The sequence below is a fragment of the Patiria miniata genome, unplaced genomic scaffold (genome assembly GCF_015706575.1).
Source record: "Patiria miniata isolate m_02_andy unplaced genomic scaffold, ASM1570657v1 HiC_scaffold_19, whole genome shotgun sequence".
Lineage (NCBI taxonomy): Eukaryota > Metazoa > Echinodermata > Asteroidea > Valvatida > Asterinidae > Patiria > Patiria miniata.
Genome location: NW_024037057.1, coordinates 830,787 through 853,287, shown reverse-complemented (window position 1 = coordinate 853,287; position 22,501 = coordinate 830,787). Strand labels below are relative to the sequence as shown.

Sequence of the window (22,501 nt, the reverse complement as noted above, 5' to 3'; positions counted from 1 at the left end):
TGCCGCGTCAACTGTGTGAACAATTTGACAAGCTGGGACCTTTGCACTGTTGAGGCAAATGTTTACGTTATCATTTAATGGGGAATTCAAGATAAAATCTGTACGGATTGATATTTCAGGAATTTTCTAAGGAAAAAAGGTCTTTTCATTATAACTTCCGGTCTGATGACGTCATACGCCTAAAACTTCGCACACGTCTTAAGTGGGTCAAGATCATCATGTACACCAATATTTAGGCGATTCCGACAAACTTCGCCACAGACACCTATTCAAAATACATTTTTGAAAATGTTCAACCTGTCGCTAGAGGGCGCTCGAAGATTGCATGACGTCATCGGTAGATGATTTGAAGAATACTGTCAGCCAAGAAACTAACACCGTTAAAAGCAAGTTCATATCTATGACCACTTTCAAATAATAAGCCACTTCCGGTTTTGGCCTTTTTCGACCGGAAGCAAGGGTCACGTGATTTCACGCACACTGAATGAAATAAAGACCTCAACCGACTCTACCACTTGCCGGCAACAAAATGCTGCGGACGCGTACGGTTGATTTCTTATACATTTTTAAATATTAAAAGTGTCACAATTTAATTGCCTATAAATAAACACCGGATGACGTCATCATGACGTCATCATTACAAAATGTTGTTTGAATGAGGGTCTTTGCTTGGACAAAGATTGGTGTAAATGAAATACTGGCAAAGAGTCGAAAATGCCCTCTGAAAATCGACATTTTTTTTAAAATGTATGTGTACAAAGTCTATGGGAAAAATCAAATATACAAAATTCTATAATAAATCGCGTGATGACGTCAGCATGGCGTAATGATTCGGCACACATCTGCAGGTGATGTTCTAAGTATGTGCCAGGTTTGAAGGAAATCGGAATTGTTTTAACTTAAGGCCAAAAGTGGCGTGTAGAAAAAACGTGTACAAAGTCTATGGGATTTTGTGCAAAAAAGAAGTGGAAGAAGAAGAGGAAGAGGAAGAGGAAGAAAGAAAAAAAATCAGAACAAAAGAAAGGCTTTTTCGCACGAATTGCGAAAAAGCCGAAAAAAAAAAAATTTAACGAAAGCAAGAGCTGTTTCCAATTGAAATTAGAAACAGCTAAAAATACAACGAACACAATTCTTTATGTGATATTGTTATCAATATGTTTAGGTTAGTAACGCGTCGAACCCTCAGTTTTTACATTGTTTAACTTTTAAAACCCTGCAAAACATAGGCGTTTTTAAGCTAAAAAGGGTGTTCAATTTACTTAAACAACGCCTTCCACGAGGCGTTTCCAATGTAAACGCAATGTGATAATTTGGAGAGCTAATTCCAGCATGGATACAAATTTCAAGTCGTTAGGCAGTCCAGGTCTGTCTGTCGGCACCATGGACCGAGTTACCAGCGAAGTACTGCGTATTATGTTTATTATCTGCTGGGTTTTGGTAAGTCTACCTACTTAGAAAACATTTTTTGGGCAAATTTTATTTAATAAGTTCAGCTTCCGAGAGAGAACAAATAATAGCCAATCCGTACCATTGGTAAATTATTAATTATTATAATTCGGATATTTTTTTCGACATCAGCGTATTGATTTCTGGCATTAGTTACTTCGCAATTGATGTCCCTTCTGAAATATTTAGCAAAATCCTATAATACAATACGTCTGTTCAGGATTGTTCTGATTGTTTCGATGAAAATATGTAGTTAGATATGTAAGTAAAAGAAAACGTTCTTTTGAAGAACAGCAATACCAGTGATTGTGACAGTGAAGTTGCATCGTCCCAAGTTGCCATCAGGGTGAGGGTCCATGGCAGTAAACTCCACAGTGTGTACACCAATTGTGAACATTTGTCCTGATGTGTGAGAGGCAACAGGAGTGGACACTACGCCAGAGTTGTCAGTCACAGTTGCAAGTGACCAGCTAGCCATGCCCATATCTGATCCATCTATGGTAGATTCCTCCACATCAGTGGGGCATTGTAATAGTGGTGGTTGGTTATCTAGGATATTGATAAAGATACGAAATTGCTACTTTACTTGGTTTACTTGATGACAGGGTCTTGATTATCTACGGTTCAAATTTAATATGAGAAAGTAAGAAAGATTATGTAATGAAACACATTATGAGTCATTTTAATTATGGTGGGTGGTAATCTAAGATATTTACAATACAAGAAATTGGAACTGAACTTTATTGAGTCGGTTAGAACACTGTTTGAAATATCTCATATTGTGCAGGCAATCGTACATATGAGATATCAGAAACACCTGTTTCACCTGGATATATGAAAACAGTTCCTAACTCTGTTTAATTTAGCTGATGTCGGTCCATGGTTGTCATATAAATGGCTGAATATTCAGCCATCTTCCGGCAATCTAAAGTCAGAAAGTTTAAATATATTTTACTGTGAAGACAGTTGTGCATCCGTTATATCAGAAACACTTGTTTCACCTGGATATAGCGATTCGGTTCCTAACTCTGTCTTGTGCAGCTGAAGTCTGTTATTTAGGTTTTTCACTTATAGGGTTGGATATTCAGCGGCCTTCTGGCAATCTAAAGTTAGAAAGAATCTTACCATACACCTCGACATCCCAAGTACAGTAGTCTTCATTCCCAGCCGCATCTGTAACCAGGTAGAAGAAGGTGTGGTTACCAATGCCTAATACCACAGCTTCCCCGACGGTCCACGTCATTCCATTAGGCTCACTGGAGTTAGGACTCAATTCCGTGACGATAACTTGGAACTCGCCCGAGTTGTCTGAAGCGACGTAGTCATTAGGAAACATCACCGTGGCGTTTGGTTGGCCTGGGTCGGTTGCAAATGATCCATTGGGTGGGCAGGAGATGACAGGGGCTTGATTATCTACGGAGGAGATTTGACAAGGAAACTATATGAACATAAATACTACATATATTTCAAACTCACACTGCCCGGTATTGAACGTAGATTCGCTAGCAATCAAAACACTTGGTAAACACCAATTTCAAGATGATTTGTGTTCCGAACATTCAACACTCGCTGCTATACTGTCATTTGACGTTGGTGTACTTGGGAGTGTACTTGTGTAATCTGTATCCGACTCGGTAACTAAAGTTACATTCTCACAAGAATCGAAATCTGGAGACTCATTATCTGAATTAAAGAGATAAAAATGAAATAAAAACATACAACGAATTCTTGATGTGATATTGTTATCAATATGTTTAGGTTAGTAACGCGTCAAACCCTCCGTTTTACATTGTTCAACTTTTAAAACCCTGCAAAACATAGGCGTTTTTAAGCTAAAAAGGGTGTTCAATTTACTTAAACAACGCTTTCCACGAGGCGTTTCCAATGTAAACGTAATGTGATAATTTAGAGAGCTACATGTAATTCCAGCATGGATACCAATTTCAAGTCGTTAGGCAGTCCAGGTCTGTCTGTCGGCACCATGGACCGAGTTACCAGCGAAGTACTGCGTATTATGTTTATTATCTGCTGGGTTTTGGTTAGTCTACCGACTTAAAAAACTTCTTTTGGGCAAATTTTATATAAAAAGTTCAGCTTCCGAGAGAGAACAAATAATAGCCAATCTGTACCATTGGTAAATTATCAATTATTATAATTCGGATATTTTTTTCGACATCAGCGTATTGATTTCTGGCATTAGTTACTTCGCAATTGATGTCCCTTCTGAAATATTTAGCAAAATCCTATAATACAATACGTCTGTTCAGGATTGTTCTGATTGTGTGATGAAAATAGGTAGTAAGACATGTAAGTAAAAGAAAACGTTCTTTTGAAGAACAGCAATACCAGTGATTGTGACAGTGAAGTTGCATCGTCCCAAGTTGCCATCAGGGTGAGGGTCCATGGCAGTAAACTCCACAGTGTGTACACCAATTGTGAACATTTGTCCTGATGTGTGAGAGGCAACAGGAGTCGACACTACGCCAGAGTTGTCAGTCACAGTTGCAAGTGACCAGCTAGCCATGCCCATATCTGATCCATCTAAGGTAGATTCCTCCACATCAGTGGGGCATTGTAATAGTGGTGGTTGGTTATCTAGATATTGATAAAGATACGAAATTGCTACTTTACTTGGTTTTCTTGATGACAGGGTCTTGATTATCTACGGTTCAAATTTAATTTGAGAAAGTAAGAAAGATTCTTTAATGAAACACATTATGAGGCATTTTAATTATGGTGGGTGGTAATCTAAGATATTTACAATACAAGAAACTGGAACTGAACTTTATTAATTCGGTTAGAACACTGTTTGAAATATCTCATATTGTGCAGGCAATCGTACATATGAGATATCAGAAACACCTGTTTCACCTGGATATATGAATACAGTTTCTAACTCTGTTTAATTTAGCTGATGTCGGTCCATGGTTGTCATATAAATGGCTGAATATTCAGCCATCTTCCAGCAATCTCAAGTTAGAAAGTTTAAATATATTTTACTGTGAAGACAGTTGTGCATCCGTTATATCAGAAACACTTATTTCACCTGGATATAGCGATTCGGTTCCTAACTCTGTCTTGTGCAGCTGAAGTCCGTTATTGAGGTTTTTCACTTATAGGGTTGGATATTCAGCGGCCTTCTGGCAATCTAAAGTTAGAATGAATCTTACCATACACCTCGACATCCCAAGTACAGTGGTCTTCATTCCCAGCCGCATCTGTAACCAGGTAGAAGAAGGTGTGGTTACCAATGCCTAATACCACAGCGTCCCCGACGGTCCACGTCATTCCATTAGGCTCACTGGAGTTAGGACTCAATTCCGTGACGATAACTTGGAACTCGCCCGAGTTGTCTGAAGCGACGTAGTCATTAGGAAACATCACCGTGGCGTTTGGTTGGCCTGGGTCGGTTGCAAATGATCCATTGGGTGGGCAGGAGATGACAGGGGCTTGATTATCTACGGAGGAGATTTGACAGGGAAACTATATGAACATAAATACTATGTATATTTCAAACTCACACTGCCCGGTATTGAACGTAGATTCGCTAGCAATCAAAACACTTGGTAAACACCAATTTCAAGACGATTTGTTTTCCGAACATTCTAAACTCGCTGCTACATTGTCATTTGACGTTGGTGTACTTGGGAGTGTACTTGTGTAATCTGTATCCGACTCGGTAACTAAAGTTACATTCTCACAAGAATTGAAATCTGGAGACTCATTATCTGAATTAAAGAGATAAAAATGAATTAAAAAAATACAACGAACACAATTCTTTATGTGATATTGTTATCACTATGTTTAGGTTAGTAACGCTTCGAACCCTCGGTTTTACATTGTTCAACATTTAAAACCTGCAAAACATAGGCGTTTTTAAGCTAAAAAGGGTGTTAAATTTATTTAAACAATGCCTTCCACAAGGCGTTTCCAATGTAAACGTAATGTGATAATTTAGAGAGCTACATGTAATTCCAGCATGGATACAAATTTCAAGTCGTTAGGCAGTCCAGGTCTGTCTGTCGGCACCATGGACCGAGTTACCAGCGAAGTACTGCGTATTATGTTTATTATCTGCTGGGTTTTGGTTAGTCTACCGACTTAGAAAACATCTTTTGGGCAAATTTTATTTAAAAAGTTCAGCTTCCGAGAAAGAACAAATAATAGCCGATCCGTACCATTGGTAAGTTATTAATTATTATAATTCGTATATTTTTTTCGACATCAGCATATTGATTTCTGGCATTAGTTACTTCGCAATTGATGTCCCTTCTGAAATATTTAGCAAAATCGTATAATACAATACGTCTGTTCAGGATCGTTCTGATTGTTTCGATGAAAATATGTAGTTAGACATGTAAGTAAAAGAAAACGTTCTTTTGAAGAACAGCAATACCAGTGATTGTGACAGTGAAGTTGCATCGTCCCAAGTTGCCATCAGGGTGAGGGTCCATGGCAGTAAACTCCACAGTGTGTACACCAATTGTGAACATTTGTCCTGATGTGTGAGAGGCAACAGGAGTGGACACTACGCCAGAGTTGTCAGTCACAGTTGCAAGTGACCAGCTAGCCATGCCCATATCTGATCCATCTATGGTAGATTCCTCCACATCAGTGGGGCATTGTAATAGTGGTGGTTGGTTATCTAGGATATTGATAAAGATACGAAATTGCTACTTTACTTGGTTTAGTGGTTTGAGTCATTTTAATTATGGTGGGTGGTAATCTAAGATATTTACAATACAAGAAATTGGAACTGAACTTTATTAAGTCGGTTAGAACACTGTTTGAAATATCTCATATTGTGCAGGCAATCGTACATATGAGATATCAGAAACACCTGTTTCACCTGGATATATGAATACAGTTTCTAACTCTGTTTAATTTGGCTGATGTCGGTCCATGGTTGTCATATAAATGGCTGAATATTCAGCCATCTTCCAGCAATCTAAAGTCAGAAAGTTTAAATATATTTTACTGTGAAGACAGTTGTGCATCCGTTATATCAGAAACACTTATTTCACCTGGATAAAGCGATTCGGTTCCTAACTCTGTCTTGTGCAGCTGAAGTCCGTTATTTAGGTTTTTCACTTATAGGGCTGGATATTCAGCCGCCTTCTGGCAATCTAAAGTTAGAATGAATCTTACCATACACCTCGACATCCCAAGTACAGTAGTCTTCATTCCCAGCCGCATCTGTAACCAGGTAGAAGAAGGTGTGGTTACCAATGCCTAATACCACAGCTTCCCCGACGGTCCACGTCATTCCATTAGGCTCACTGGAGTTAGGACTCAATTCCGTGACGATAACTTGGAACTCGCCCGAGTTGTCTGAAGTGACGAAGTCATTAGGAAACATCACCGTGGCGTTTGGTTGGCCTGGGTCGGTTGCAAATGATCCATTGGGTGGGCAGGAGATGACAGGGGCTTGATTATCTACGGAGGAGATTTGACAGGGAAACTATATGAACATAAATACTATGTATATTTCAAACTCACACTGCGCGGTATTGAACGTAGATTCGCTAGCAATCAAAACACTTGGTAAACACCAATTTCAAGACGATTTGTTTTCCGAACATTCTACACTCGCTGCTACATTGTCATTTGACGTTGGTGTACTTGGGAGTGTACTTGTGTAATCTGTATCCGACTCGGTAACTAAAGTTACATTCTCACATAAATCAAAATCTGGAGACTCATTATCTGAATTATAGAGATAAAAATGAAATAAAAACATACAACGAATTCTTGATGTGATATTTTGATGTGATATTGTTATATTGTTATCAATATGTTTAGGCTAGCAACGCGTCCAACCCTCGGTTTAATATTGTTCAAGTTTTAAAACCCTGCAAAACATCGGCATTTTTAAGCTAAAAAGGGTGTTAAACAACGCCTTCCACGAGGCATTGATGTAAACGCAATGTGATAATTTGGAGAGCTAATTCCAACTCGGATACAAATTTCAAGTCGTTAGGCAGTCCAGGTCCGTCTGTCGGCACCATGGTCCGAGTTGCCAGCGAAGTACTGCGTATTATGTTTATTATCTGCTGGGTTTTGGTTAGTCTACCGACTTAAAAAACATCTTTTGGGCAAATTTTATATAAAAAGTTCAGCTTCCGAGAGAGAACAAATAATAGCCAATGTGTACCATTGGTAAATTATCAATTATTATAATTCGGATATTTTTTTCGACATCAATGAATTGATTTCTGGGATTAGTAATTCGCAACTGCAGTCCCTTCTGAAATATTTAGTAAAATCGTATAATACAATACGTCTGTTCAGGATCGTTCTGATTGTTTCGATGAAAATGTGTAGTTAGACATGTAAGTAAAAGAAAACGTTCTTTTGAAGAACAGCAATACCAGTGATTGTGACAGTGAAGTTGCATCGTCCCAAGTTGCCATCAGGGTGAGGGTCCATGGCAGTAAACTCCACAGTGTGTACACCAATTGTGAACATTTGTCCTGATGTGTGAGAGGCAACAGGAGTGGACACTACGCCAGAGTTGTCAGTCACAGTTGCAAGTGACCAGCTAGCCATGCCCATATCTGATCCATCTATGGTAGATTCCTCCACATCAGTGGGGCATTGTAATAGTGGTGGTTGGTTATCTAGATATTGATAAAGATACGAAATTGCTACTTTACTTGGTTTTCTTGATGACAGGGTCTTGATTATCTACGGTTCAAATTTAATTTGAGAAAGTAAGAAAGATTATTTAATGAAACACATTATGAGGCATTTTAATTATGATGGGTGGTAATCTAAGATATTTACAATACAAGAAACTGGAACTGAACTTTATTAATTCGGTTAGAACACTGTTTGAAATATCTCATATTGTGCAGGCAATCGTACATATGAGATATCACAAACACCTGTTTCACCTGGATATATGAATACAGTTTCTAACTCTGTTTAATTTAGCTGATGTCGGTCCATGGTTGTCAGAAAGTTTAAATATATTTTACTGTGAAGACAGTTGTGCATCCGTTATATCAGAAACACTTATTTCACCTGGATAAAGCGATTCGGTTCCTAACTCTGTCTTGTGCAGCTGAAGTCCGTTATTTAGGTTTTTCACTTATAGGGCTGGATATTCAGCCGCCTTCTGGCAATCTAAAGTTAGAAAGAATCTTACCATACACCTCGACATCCCAAGCACAGTAGTCTTCATTCCCAGCCGCATCTGTAACCAGGTAGAAGAAGGTGTGGTTACCAATGCCTAATACCACAGCTTCCCCGACGGTCCACGTCATTCCATTAGGCTCACTGAAGTTAGGACTTAATTCCGTGACGATAACTTGGAACTCGCCCGAGTTGTCTGAAGCGACGTAGTCATTAGGAAACATCACCGTGGCATTTGGTTGGCCTGGGTCGGTTGGGAATGATCCATTGGGTGGGCAGGAGATGACAGGGTCTTGATTATCTACGGTTCAGGTTTAATAAGAGAAAGTAAGAAAGATTCTTTAATGAAACACATTATGAGTCATTTTAATTATCCTGGGTGGTAATCTAAGATATTTACAATACAAGAAATTGGAACTGAACTTTATTAAGTCGGTTAGAACACTGTTTGAAATATCTCATATTATGCAGGCAATCGTACATATGAGATATCACATCATCATCATGTCGGTTTTAAGGCCGTTGTCCAGTCTGTTCTGGGTTGGCCTGCTTTCTCCCTATGGCTCTCCTCCACTTGGCCCTGTCCGTCGCGTCCCTCGCATTGACTCCAAGCAGTCGCATGTCATCTGACACGGAGCTCTGCCAAGTCTTGCGCGGTCGGCCGACGGGTGTGGGCCCACCCACAATTACGCTGGTACACCTCTTGACCCAGTTGACATCCTCCTTTCTCTCCACATGACCAAACCACCTCAGCCTGTGCCTCCTCAATACGATGCCGATCCCCTCCACTCCCACTCTCCTCCTCAGCTCCTCGCTTGACAGCCTGTCAGCCAGAGACACCCCACACATCCACCTGATCATTCTCATCTCTGCTCGTTCCATCTGCTGGATGTGCCCCACCCTTGTGGGCCATGTCTCGCAGCCGTACACCATACTGCTTCGGACACAGGCGGTGTAAACCTGGCCCTTCATCTTCAGGGGCGGCGCCTTGGATGTCAAAAATGGGGCCAGCTCCCTGAACTTCTTCCACCCACTCCTCACGCGTGATGTCACTGCTGCATCTGCTCCTCCCTCAGCACCCAGCATGTCACCCAGGTAGCAGAACGACTCCACCACCTCATACGTGTCACCGCAGACCTCCAGACCCGCTTCTCTCTCCTCTGGCCGTAGACCATCACCCCGACATCACAAACACCTGTTTCACCTGGATATATGAATACACTTTCTAACTCTGTTTAATTTAGCTGATGTCGGTCCATGGTTGTCATATAAATGGCTGAATATTCAGCCATCTTCCAGCAATCTAAAGTCAGAAAGTTTAAATAAATTTTACTGTGAAGACAGTTGTGCATCCGTTATATCAGAAACTCTTGTTTCACCTGGATATAGCGATTCGGTTCCTAACTTTGTCTTGTGCAGCTGAAGTCAGTTATTTAGGTTTTTCATTTTTAGGGCTGGATATTCAGCCGCCTTCTGGCAATCTAAAGTTAGAAAGAATCTTACCATACACCTCGACATCCCAAGCACAGTAGTCTTCATTCCCAGCCGCATCTGTAACCAGGTAGAAGAAGGTGTGGTTACCAATGCCTAATACCACAGCTTCCCCGACGGTCCACGTCATTCCATTAGGCTCACTGGAGTTAGGACTGAATTCCGTGATGATAACTTGGAACTCGCCCGAGTTGTCTGAAGCAACGTAGTCATTAGGAAACATCACCGTGGCGTTTGGTTGGCCTGGGTCGGTTGCAAATGATCCATTGGGTGGGCAGGAGATGACAGGGGCTTGATTATCTATGGAGGAGATTTGACAGGGAAACTATATGAACATAAATACTACATATATTTCAAACTCACACTGCGCGGTATTGAACGTAGATTCGCTAGCAATCAAAACACTTGGTAAACACCAATTTCAAGACGATTTGTTTTCCGAACATTCTACACTCGCTGCTACATTGTCATTTGACGTTGGTGTACTTGGGAGTGTACTTGTGTAATCTGTATCCGACTCGGTAACTAAAGTTACATTCTCACAAGAATCGAAATCTGGAGACTCATTATCTGAATCTGTTTCGATAGAAATATGTAGTAAGACATGTAAGTAAAAGAAAACGTTCTTTTGAAGAACAGCAATACCAGTGATTGTGACAGTGAAGTTGCATCGTCCCAAGTTGCCATCAGGGTGAGGGTCCATGGCAGTAAACTCCACAGTGTGTACACCAATTGTGAACATTTGTCCTGATGTGTGAGAGGCAACAGGAGTCGACACTACGCCAGAGTTGTCAGTCACAGTTGCAAGTGACCAGCTAGCCATGCCCATATCTGATCCATCTAAGGTAGATTCCTCCTGATCGGTTGGACACTGCAATACCGGTGGCTGGTTATCTAGGATATTGGGAAAAATATTGCTAGTGCACTTGATTTTTCTTTTTATATGTCAACTATAGTATATATCTATCAGCAAGTTACCAGACCTTGACTTGGGGCAATTACTAGGTGACCGGTGGAAACACGTTCCACTTTATTTCAGGTAAACTCGTTGTATCACAGTTCCCGTGATATCAGGGTTGGGACTCTGTTTGGCGTAGCTGTACTTTCCTGGCCTTCCACCGCTGTGACCTGGGTTCGAATCTCGCCTGGGCCAATACGTAGATTGGCTTTTTAGTCATCTACCTGATTGCGTTAGATTTCCCGATAATATCATTCTGGGGTTTTCCCTCCAACCACTAAAACTGTAATTTCCTTCTACAGCTTCTACCAAAAAGCCCAACTAGAAACAAGTCGAAAGACTTTCTTTGGCTATCATGGCGAATTACCCGGTCATATATAAACGGCTTCAAATTTTTTTTGTATAGCTGATGTCGGCACACAGGGTCGGTATATAAGGTAACATTCTCACAGTTATCAAATACTGGAGACTCATTATCTGGAGAAAAAAATGAAATGGTAAATTCACTGAAAGAGAAAGATGCGCTTCATTCGCTGAGTGGGCTGTCAAAAATGAAGTCATGAATCAGAGCTAGCCATGTCACTACATATATTGGCGATTACACAATGCATTTATGAGTAATTTGCTTCGCAATGCCAGGAAGTTGAAAAGGGTACCATGTCTTCAGTATAGTTTATGGCTTACCGATAACTTCAAACGTCCATGCGCATGTTGCTTGGTTCCCGGCATCATCGGTAGCTATGTAATGAACTGTTTGCTCATTGCTGTTCATTGGCGGAGGGAATGTGGAGTTTTCACCTACTCGCCACATGTCACCCCCGCTGGACACCGGTGGGTCGACGTCACTGATCGTGACAGTGAAACGATTAAAGTATGGATCGGTACTGGTGACAGCAGGAAACACCACTTCAACCTCGCCCATTCCTGGAGCAAGCGTGAACGAGTCGGGACTTGGACATGTGATGTTGGATGGAGCTTCGTCAAAAGAAGAAGGAGCAAATACACGATTAATAAATGCTTGACTTTCGAAGAAGACCTTCATTAAAAAAGTTTTCATTTTGGTATTGCTTCGCAATTAACAAAGAGGATGAGTGTTTGTGAATTCAAAGTGTTTGTTTCTGTGTCATTCTTTTGAGACCAAAAACACATTCAAGCGTTTCTATGGTCTTCGAATGTCAACATTAAGAGACGAGACTGCCATGTTGCCTACCATTTCAACCTGCATACAATCATTTGGCCATTGAAAGGAATCAGTTCACCTCAGCAGGGAAAAAGTGTAGATGAATTGTCAACGGACTATTCAACCACTTGAAAACAAAATTAAAGAAGCGAGTGACTAACCTGTTAATTGTCAACCTCATAGTCATTCGTTACAGAGAATCCTAGTGGCTAAACCTCCTGTGGTTTGTCACTTTATCCTTTGCCTAATCCATCTGTTTCTTCCCTCATCCTAATTATCATCTCCTCTTATCTCCTATTCAGCTAACACTTTATGAGCTGCAACACTCCTTTATATCCATCCACCAGTGTCATCCCTTCCGTCTGAATCCCGTCTCTTTGACTTTCCCTACCCCACACCCCTTGGTTCCCTCTTTTCCTCCAAACCTTATCTTTTCCCCTTTGATCTTCACCCACCCTTGCTCCTTAATACCTCTTTTCTGTTTATCATTCTATCCCTGTGTGCCTGTTTGTCACCTACATGTTTTTTTTCTTGCATCACTGTCATTTGTTTGAAGAAGGTCTAGTCAAGACTGGACAGTAAGGCCCTATCACCTTATTTTTTGATTAAATGTTTGAGGAATAAATGCATTGCAATTGACACCTCTTGCATGCAATGCATTTTTGTTTACGCTATCCTTGTAAATGCACCTTTGTGTCCTATTTAACTTATTTTTAAATGTTGTCTTGCCATTTTCAAGGGTTTCAAGTGTGTTTTGAAGACTTTTTGTTATTAACCTACTACGAATTTCCTTATTTTTGAGCGAAAGTTTTCAATGAGGAAAATTTGAGTTCACAATTTGAACAGAAAACCCCCAAACTGAACAATGTCTTTCTGAAATGACTTCACAGCAACAGCGCCGGGTTGTCCAGAAAAGTTTGGACCATTTTTAAGGTTTTAAGAAGTGAACATTTCCACAAAATTTACTAAGAAGTGATGTTAAATAGTTTTCGTATACTCTTAAGAGGAGTGGAGTTGCACAAAGTGTGCTCCTAAGAAAAATGTATCGCATCGACCTTTTAAGCTAAAGAAATGTCCTTGGAATTTGAATGTGTCTGCGCATTAGCTCACCTTTACATCCTAAAACCTCAAACCGTAGAGAGGGGTACCCTTCGTACTCTATGACCACAATCCGGATGAAACGAACCACGGTTGGTACGTAAAACAGATGTCTATTTGGTGTGTTTGCATCCTCGTTCCCAAGAAATACCTTCAGAAGGGTAAAGTGAGAGGAAGAATTCATGACTTAAGATTGTATCCACATTAAGGGGGTGGAGCAGCAAGATCATCTCTAACATGTCTAAGCATCAAATCCGTCACGTATGTTCACAACACATTATATGTTTAATCTCACTATTTTCTTGACTGATTTCTTATAACAATACTCTCAATGATATTTTGATCAATTCCCACTTTCAACCAACCTCACTATGGCCGACACTTGTTAGTGCATACCAACATTATGAACGAGCCATTAAAAAAATGCCTTTATCAATCCATGTACCACGTGCAGCTTAAGATTGGTTCCTGTGCACAAAAAAGTTTCGATATTTTTTTCTGTTCATAACTGTTCAATCTTTATGTTACTTTTTAACCAAAATAGGCCTCTACATGTTTATAAATATATTTTTTTATAGCACCTCCAACCCTCAGAAAAAAGTTCAGGTCCACCATCCCAGCAGACTAGCTCCCGGTCAGTATATTATCGATACTCGTTGTGGGTCGGGAGCCAGCCTAGCCCGACTGCGTCTGGCCGTACAGTACTATCGCAAGCTCTGTAGTCTGGTAGTACGGCCAGACGCTGAATGCTTCCAAAAAGACTACATGTACATTACAGCCCAGTACGTGCATGCACACGTACGTCCGCGCGGCGGTGTGCATGCACGTACTGGGCTGTTGTCTACAAGTAATATACATGTACATACATGTATGTACGTACGGCGCCGCCGCACGCACGTCCAAAAACACGAGGTCATACGTCACAGACTTTTCATGCATATTCATGAGTTACAGCGCGGCCGCCATTTTGAAATCGCATGGGGGAGCATTTTCGGGACGATATTTGTGGAAGATGATGACTGAAAGTCGTCTTTTGGCCAGATGGATGAAAATATTGAGACCAAAGAACGTTTTTTCGAAAAGGTATGAGTTGCTCTACGACTAAGAACCTTAACTGTGGACATTTTTGTCCTGGATGAAAAGATAATCTCGATTAAAAGATGTAGCAAAATCGCTACATCAGCGGCCCAAAAAATTCAGTCTTTTTGGAAGCATTCAGCATCTGGCCGTACTACAGAGCTTGCGATAGTACTGTACGGCCAGACGCAGTCGGGCTAGAGCCAGCCTATCTTGCGTGAACGCAATTATTGTCTGGGCGCTTGTTAATTTGAAATGTGTATAGAAATTGTTTCAATAACTAATTGTTTCCATTTTTTTTTGTTCAATGTCTCATTCAAAAGTGAGTGAAAAAGCAGTTTAGAAATAGAAATAGTTTTCAGTTGATGAAACCAAACAAAAAAATGTGGAAGGCTACTTAAATTGCTTTCATAGTTCAAGACCACTAATTGAAGAATTTCTGTTATACCATGGGAAAAAAATTAGATTATCCAAAATGTACTGTGCATGGACAAATAGTTTATCTTGAAAGTTCCACCCGACGTACCATTGTTCTCTCCCTTCTGTTCATGATCGTCATCCAATCGTCAGAACTGTTGACCTTGTAATCCACCCGGAATTTGGTCACCCATTCCATCATGGCCGGATCGCTATGGTTACCGCCTTGGATGAGGACGCCCTCTACCCGCAATGCCTGTCCAAGGTCCACGGCCAGCCAAGGTTCGTTATCTGTGTTGTTCGTTGCAGGGCACCATCCACCTAAGGTTGTGCCGTCATTGCCGTGACCAAAATTCAGCCGGCCGTTAGCGGGGAGACAGTCATTTTCATCAAGGTTGCTTCGCCAACTTGAAGCTGTAAAACTGGAGTCGGGCACACTCCCATCTTGTACACCCAGTGGCTGAAAGCACACATCTATTTAAAAAGTGAGTCAGGTTACATGTTGAATCAGTAGCAGAAGATTTTCTAATTACTGGGTTTATAGCATCAGGTATATTGATAAGTCAAGACACACCACATGATATCAACAATTTTAGCTCTGTTCGTGTTTTTTTTACTGTGCGTAGCGGCAGCCTCGCCTTGCATAGCAACCCAGGAGGTGCACTCTCAAAACATTGGTTTACAATTAGTTGGTTAAAATTTTAACCAAAATTGTGTTAATGTTTCAAATTTGACCAATGCTGGGTACATGTTACCCAACGTTGGGTAAAATGTGTTCATTTTTAAACCAACTTTTTAAGTTGGTTAAAAACTGTTGCGCTGTTCACCTGGTAACTAACGATTGGTTAAAATTAGTCATATTACACAACGTTGATTAAACCTAACCAAATTTCACAAACGTTGGGTTAGTTTAACTATTTTTACTAACCGCTGCTTACCAGGTGAACAGCCCAACAGTTGGTTAAACTAAAAGGTTGGTTAAACAATATGCCAATTTTACCCAACGTTTGGTAAAATGTACCCAGCATTGGTCACATTGGGAAAAAAAATACACAACGTTTTTACCAACCAAATTTAACCAGTGTTGTGAAAGTGTGTAAGTCGATGCATACCGATGTGGGCGTTGCGCTGCAAAACTTGATTTCAAAAAAATCTTTAAGGAGTATTTCTGAAAAGTGCAAGCAAATGTTCAACTATTGTTCAAAACTAATGTTCAAACTAGTTTTAAAGTTGAGCCCAGTAAAAACCCTCTGGGGCGGGGTTTAAAGTGGCGACCTTAAGACTGGCGTTTCGGTGCTTCATCATCTGAGGAATCCAGCCCGTTTAATATTAATGTCAAATTAATAAAGCGGTACCTTTGTAACAAAATGTGTTTGATTATTTGACCAGATAGGCCTTTAGCCACGCAAAAATGTGTTGAAAGCGATTTGTATACAAAATTAGTGCAAATAAATGTTTAAGTAATTCCATGTTAAAATAGAAGTAAATTTATATGTAATATTTGCGCAATGAGTACAAACCCCCCCCCCCCCCCCCCCCGAAAAAATAAGGATCCGTGGGTAGGACGTTTTGGGATAAATATTAACTGCTTTGAAACAAGCGATACCGATGCTAAATAGAACACTCAGTGGATTTGATTGCCCAAGACGAATCAACAAACAACAAATGTTGAAGTAGGCAATGTGTACAAAATTTTGGTAATTGACATTAACTAGAACGGCGAAGCCGCCATGGCTCGCTGTCCAAGGCAGGAAGGGAGGCTGAAGGTAGGGTTGGGGATGGGCATGATGGAAGGGGATCAGGATTCATGTTGATGTGCCTAGGTGTAGGGGTCAGTTTTTAAATGTCAACATAAAAAGTCAACAGATTACCTAATAAATACATGTGTATATACCGGTAGGTTAGCCGTCACTGTATTATGGGGGAGTTTTCCATTGTTAGGGTAATTAGGACCCCGTTGTGGATTTTTGCACCCCCAACAGTGTCTTCTGCTCCCCATACTTGTATTACCATGGGAAAACTCTTGTGTAGTCGCCACAAATGCAGAACAAGAATGGGTATACATGTACATGTAGACACAGCACCATCACCACCTCCCCCGAACCTTACCCCATCCCAAAACCTTACCCCATCCCCAACCCGCCCCCTCCCCCACCCAACCCCCTACCCACACCCATTCCATCCTCCCCTAACCATCCCCACCCTATCACCTACACATCCCAAACCCACCCAAACTCCAATCCCTATCTCCTTCCCCCTCCCCTGACCCGTACCCTCCCCTACCCCCTACACCCACCTACCCTATCTTCCCCTATCTGTCCTTACCCACCCTACACATCCCCACCCTAACCCTTACTCGAATTCCAATATCCCGCCCACCCCAGACCCCAGCAACCCCTACTCTGATTCCTATATACATGTACTGCCCCCTCCCCTTATCCAACCCCTACAACAACCCATCCCTACCCATCCCTACCCATCCCCAACCCAACCCTACTCCGATCCTATATCCCGCCACCTGCCCAACCCCCTCCTAACCCAACCCCTACATCCATGCCCATCCTCTCCCTACCTGTCTCCCCCTACCTGTCTCTCCCTACCTGTTCCCACCCCACCCCTACAAATCCCCACCTCACCCAAACCCAGTATTCCAACCCCTCTCCCCACCCCACCCACCCCGCCCCTACCATCCTAGCTCCCCTACTCATCCTATTCACACAAACCCTAACTCCAACCCTATCCCCAACCCACCCCACCCCACCCTCCCCTACCCCATCCCTACTCCAACCCCATAAACTAAAAGATCAAACCAGAATCTCATGCACATCCCCAAAATGCATAGTGTACATGTACATGTTATACCGGTATACACACATGTACATGTTACACCAGTATGTACATGTAACAATTAAAAACTTTAACATTTCCTTGAATTAAGTTCCTCAATAAAATCATAAAAATTTACTGAAATGATATGAACCTAACTGAAGTTATAGAGATGATACATGACAACTGCATTTAATTCTTTTCCCCAAGTTAACTAGAACCAAAAACTTCAACATTTTTATCATGACGGCCGGACGGACGGACGGACGGACGGACGTTCCAGCCAGACGGAATTGTGGGGTGATAGCATTGTGTTCCCATTATCCCTTTTTCTAAAGATTCCCTTCTGGGGTAATGTTTTTCTATTGTAAAAAAAGTGGGGTGATGTGTCCTGAAAGGAACATCACCCCACAAGGGTGGTATGGTCAGAACGGACAGACGGGCGCCCGGACAGACGGATGGAAATTGGTATTACATAGGCTCGCATCTGCTTCGCAGCTCGCCAAAAACAGGAAAGGGACATCGCTCCATGCGACCGACAATTTTGCATATGAATGTTTTCTGGCATTTCGGACACTGCTTTCAACATTGCAGTGTATGGGGCCTACAAAATGTTCTACCACGATGCGTACATCCGTGTTAGGTGTCTGTTTTACACTGTTCACTGCGTTTGCCGTGTGTATGCCAAATTATGTTCACATGATATTAGGAAAGGTTCAACATACATACGTGTTTTTTTTTCTGAAATCCCTCAAAAACTAACGATTGACAAAGATGGAAAAGGGAATTAGGTTGGCTGTGACTCGACAGAAATGACATTAGATGGCACAGTGTTTTATGAAGGCATTCCACTCAAAACCATTAATTGACGACCAAAAATATGGAGTTAGTGGGATTAATCGTTTTACCCCACATTCCTATGCGGCACCCCAGGCAAGAGATAAAGAGATGGTGCCTCATGAGTCATGCGCTTAGCAATCTTCAATTCTATCTTGAAACGTTGAAAAAAGATAAGGTTGAAAGGTGCGTTACGTTACCTCTGCAACCAAGAAGCTCCATTCGGAGTGTAGGCCACACATGGTACGCTGTGGGTATGAATCTGATGAACTGAGCCGTTATTGGCGCGTCAAAGATCCTGGTCACTGGGGAACTTTTGTCAGTATTTCCCGTGAATTCCTTTAATAGGCAAAAACAAATCAAATCTACCATAAGTTCATACAAGTGATGAACATAAAACGACGTTTGTTCTTTCGTTCTACGGGTATTTCGATCCGGGAAAAAAGAGAGAAATAAACAGTTGACACAATGGAATTGCTAAAATTCTGGTTCCAATGAACTGAGACGCAGCTGCCGGATTTTCTTTAGGATGCGTAGCTCAGGAGAACTAACTGGATATATCCCGGAACTGTTCCTACTTTTCAGGGTCGATGCTTCACTTTGTTCATTTTTGTTCACTATGAATAATTGCTTAATCTATGATTTAGCCTACTTTGGTTTTCAAATCTGATGTTCCGTACCTTGATATCGCCATTTTCATCAAGTATGTAATTCCAAGGTTGCCCCTTAGCGTAACGATACCGAAGCTGATACTGTTCGATCCATTCATCCGTGTCAGTGAAGCCACCTCCTTGGGTTATGATGCCCTCAACTTGCAGCGAACGACCAAGATCGATCTAGAGTTAATGTTATGTGATAGCAATTAAGCAAATATATTCTTACTTATTTCTTGAATCCTTTTGATAAAGCACACTACCCTGAGAGAGTTTACCCCCATTGTTATCGCAGTGTAGACTGGATACCTGACCACATAACACACATGTTTCGTTTGAGTGGCCGTCTGCCCCTGCACACTCACTTGTCATGCTTAACGAAGCTTCTTATAAGGTCATGAGATCATTGTAGGTTATTTTTTGCTCCATTGAAGCAACACAATTTTGCTTCACAACTGTCCTGTTGGAATTTCGACTAAAAGGATGCTTTATACATGTGTTGAGAAAACAGAGAAACCTTTGCCAAACCAAACATTCACGTAATGACCCTATTGCAAGCGATTCCGATTGCAAATGTACCGTTTTGTAAGTGTGAATTGCTCCATTCTTGTACTCCGGTTATGAACAGAAGATAGTATTTTGCTCCTTTGCAGAGTGTTGCATGTATTTGACACAAAACTTGCGCTTACTGATCACTAGACGTATATTGCACGACTGTGTACAAACCCTTAGCATCTTGGCGTGTGTGCCGGAACAGTGGCAGTGCTTTCAAGAATCCCGACCAGTGGTTATGGTCTCCCCAACTGATTTCTATTGGGTCATTTGTTTCGGTACAGATCCCAATTCGAGTCCTTGAAGGCCCATAATGTGCCTGATCCGTATATAAAGTCACTTGGCAAGCCAAAAGTGAAAAAAAGAGGACGGCTAACTTTGTATGCAGGGCCGGTCGAACGCTTTTGAAACTGGGGGGGGGGGGGGGGGACCTTCCGTCAGTGTGAAAGTGGAGGAAAAGAATATGGTCCTGACCTTTTTTTTATCGCGAGTTGTGCACTGTTGCTTTTTAAATGCCAGTTCACTAACCGTTTTATTCGCTTGAAGAACACTATTATTTTTAGGGGCCAGTTTTCCTTCTTGAGGGCGGGGCACTAATTGTACTCTCGAGGGGCAGTTTTCCATCTTTCGTGGTTATCGCAAGCGGACCAGTATTGTTTTTTGTTTTGATGGCCACTTTTCCATCTCGAGAGGGGCACAGTTTTATTATTGCGAGAGGAGTGTTTGTGCTTTCGAGAGGTCGTTTTCCATCTCGAAAAGGTGCACAATCTTGTTAATGCGAGGGTACTTGTTTAAAGAGAGGAGACAATTGTATTTGTAGCGCGTACCTATGCTTTAAGACGTGCGCGTTTCAGGGGCAGTCTTGTTTTCATCTCGAGGGGGTACATTTATTATCGCGAGAGGGGCACTTTTGTTGGGCTGAGAAAATTCGGGGGCGCTGAACCAACTCTCGGGAAGGATCCCTGAGATCCAGGATCACGGTTGTGTATAAGTGCCTGCCATATTAGGGAACATTACAAATGATGCTTACACGGGATACGTACGCGGCTCAAAAAACAAAAACAAAAACAGCTGTTAATATCCCCTTTTTGTGTTGTTATTACCAAACCCAAATATTATGATTTTTATATAAAATGAATCATTGCCCATAATGTGCCACATGAAATAACTTTTGAAATGAGTGATTTAGCAAGCCACTTCTATTTTTCTCCGATCCGCATAAATGGCATATACTTATCGCGTAGCTACACGTATCCTAATCTCTTTCACAAAAAAACAAACATTTGAAATAAATACAGACGTCGCAAAGAATTGTTGGTAGCTTACTGGCAATAGGCGGTGTAGGCCTACATGTTCTAGCGTTTTGTACGCAAAGGTCGTGGGAACATGGCAATGCCGACCACGGGTATATGTATCCAATGAGAGCGCCCTTAAAGAAGATCTCGGATAGGGCTTATGGGACAAGTGATGTCCGCAATCCTGTCCAAGGCGCAGGTGACCAATGTGATCAACGTGCAAATTGCAGCAATATTCTTGTGGGTAACATATAGTGACAATCACTGCACGTACATTTTGTGCGGACGCATCCTTAGTCTTAGGCCAAGACGTTGTATATTCGGGTCTTGATGGTCAAGTGCCAGTCCGAGTCTTTTGCCTATGTAATTAAGTGTAACTCTAATCGATTGAGACTCGAGCACGAGTCAGGGACTCGAGTACTACTTACTTATATAAGGTCAGCAGCACCCTTCGAAGGGGTGGGTACAAGCAAAAAAAAAATCGAATATAGACTTTATTTATCATTGTTTAACATAATACACTCGTAGGCCATCAGCCTTGGTCCAAAATTTTGGCCACCGGTATCAAGTTAGGGGAACAATGCTTATAGCGATTTTTGGCAAGGTATATGCACCCCTAGAGTTAGAAAATATTTGATAGCATTGCAGCGGTGGCAGTTTTCGGGTGTTATCAGCATTTTGACAGCCATTTTGGCGGCCATTTGGGATTCTCATATAAAGCAAGGCTCCAGTGTTTGAGGCAAAGACAGAAATGAAATATTCGACCCCTCAAACCTAGTTATAGACACCAACGTACTGTCCTAACTTCTCTATGAGTTTAGATATGGCCACTTATATGTGGAAACACACATTTTGGCGGCCATTTTGAAAAAAAAGTGATAACACCCAAAAAGCTGCCACCGTTGCAATGCTATCACATATTTTCCAACTCTAGGGGTGCATACCTTGCCAAAAATCGCCATGAGCATTATTCCCCTAACTTGATACCGACCAACCACCAGGCTGATGGCCTATCACAAGATGTTTACCTGCAATACTCATGACACCAACCTGTATATATGATGTGGTGTTTTTGTCTGCTTCATCGGGACACCATCCTCCGTTCTGCCGGTTTGGATTAGTGCCGAGCGGAAGATTCAATCGGGCGTTCTGTGCTCTGCATAGATGCCTGATATTATCACTACTCGACCACTTGAAAAAACTGGAGGCGAAAATACTAGACCCATGGATACCCAAATCTTCCATTCCGAGGGGTTCAATGCAAAATTCTGTTCCAAAATAAAAATACAAACAATTAGTGCACACTTTGAGTTACCGTATTTATATTAATAGCCCGCGGCTCTCATCTCGCCCACATAAACATATTTGTGTGAAACATTGAATGATAAGCTTACCTGGCAAGATCATGTGGACAAATGCAGTACAAAAAGTAAATACTAGGAGTTACTGTCTACGTAAAATGGCTACTTTTAATGCCGAACTGAAAATTTAATGTTGTTTTGTAACTCAATTGTATTCAATGTTTTGCGATATT

The 22,501-nt window shown here is 41.4% G+C and overlaps 1 protein-coding gene across 14 annotated transcripts in view; it reads right to left on the bottom strand.

The window, feature by feature from the left end:
• The window catches only part of LOC119725269, a 51,836-nt gene that overhangs the window by 17,860 nt on the left and 11,475 nt on the right, over window positions 1-22,501 (bottom strand). For 11 of the 14 annotated variants that reach the window (XM_038196617.1, XM_038196621.1, XM_038196623.1 and 8 more), the window contains 16 exons: window positions 22,018-22,235; window positions 19,148-19,303; window positions 18,668-18,806; window positions 14,914-15,278; window positions 13,323-13,461; window positions 11,717-12,007; window positions 10,720-10,968; window positions 10,087-10,374; window positions 8,597-8,884; window positions 7,818-8,066; window positions 6,595-6,882; window positions 5,843-6,091; window positions 4,617-4,904; window positions 3,793-4,041; window positions 2,572-2,859; window positions 1,747-1,995 (listed from right to left, as the gene is read on the bottom strand). In XM_038196617.1, the coding sequence (XP_038052545.1) occupies window positions 1,747-1,995; window positions 2,572-2,859; window positions 3,793-4,041; window positions 4,617-4,904; window positions 5,843-6,091; window positions 6,595-6,882; window positions 7,818-8,066; window positions 8,597-8,884; window positions 10,087-10,374; window positions 10,720-10,968; window positions 11,717-12,007; window positions 13,323-13,461; window positions 14,914-15,278; window positions 18,668-18,806; window positions 19,148-19,303; window positions 22,018-22,235 (3,993 nt within the window). The remainder of the gene's footprint in view (window positions 1-1,746; window positions 1,996-2,571; window positions 2,860-3,792; window positions 4,042-4,616; window positions 4,905-5,842; window positions 6,092-6,594; window positions 6,883-7,817; window positions 8,067-8,596; window positions 8,885-10,086; window positions 10,375-10,719; window positions 10,969-11,716; window positions 12,008-13,322; window positions 13,462-14,913; window positions 15,279-18,667; window positions 18,807-19,147; window positions 19,304-22,017; window positions 22,236-22,501) is intronic. The other 3 variants (XM_038196618.1, XM_038196619.1, XM_038196622.1) reach the window with 3 other exon arrangements.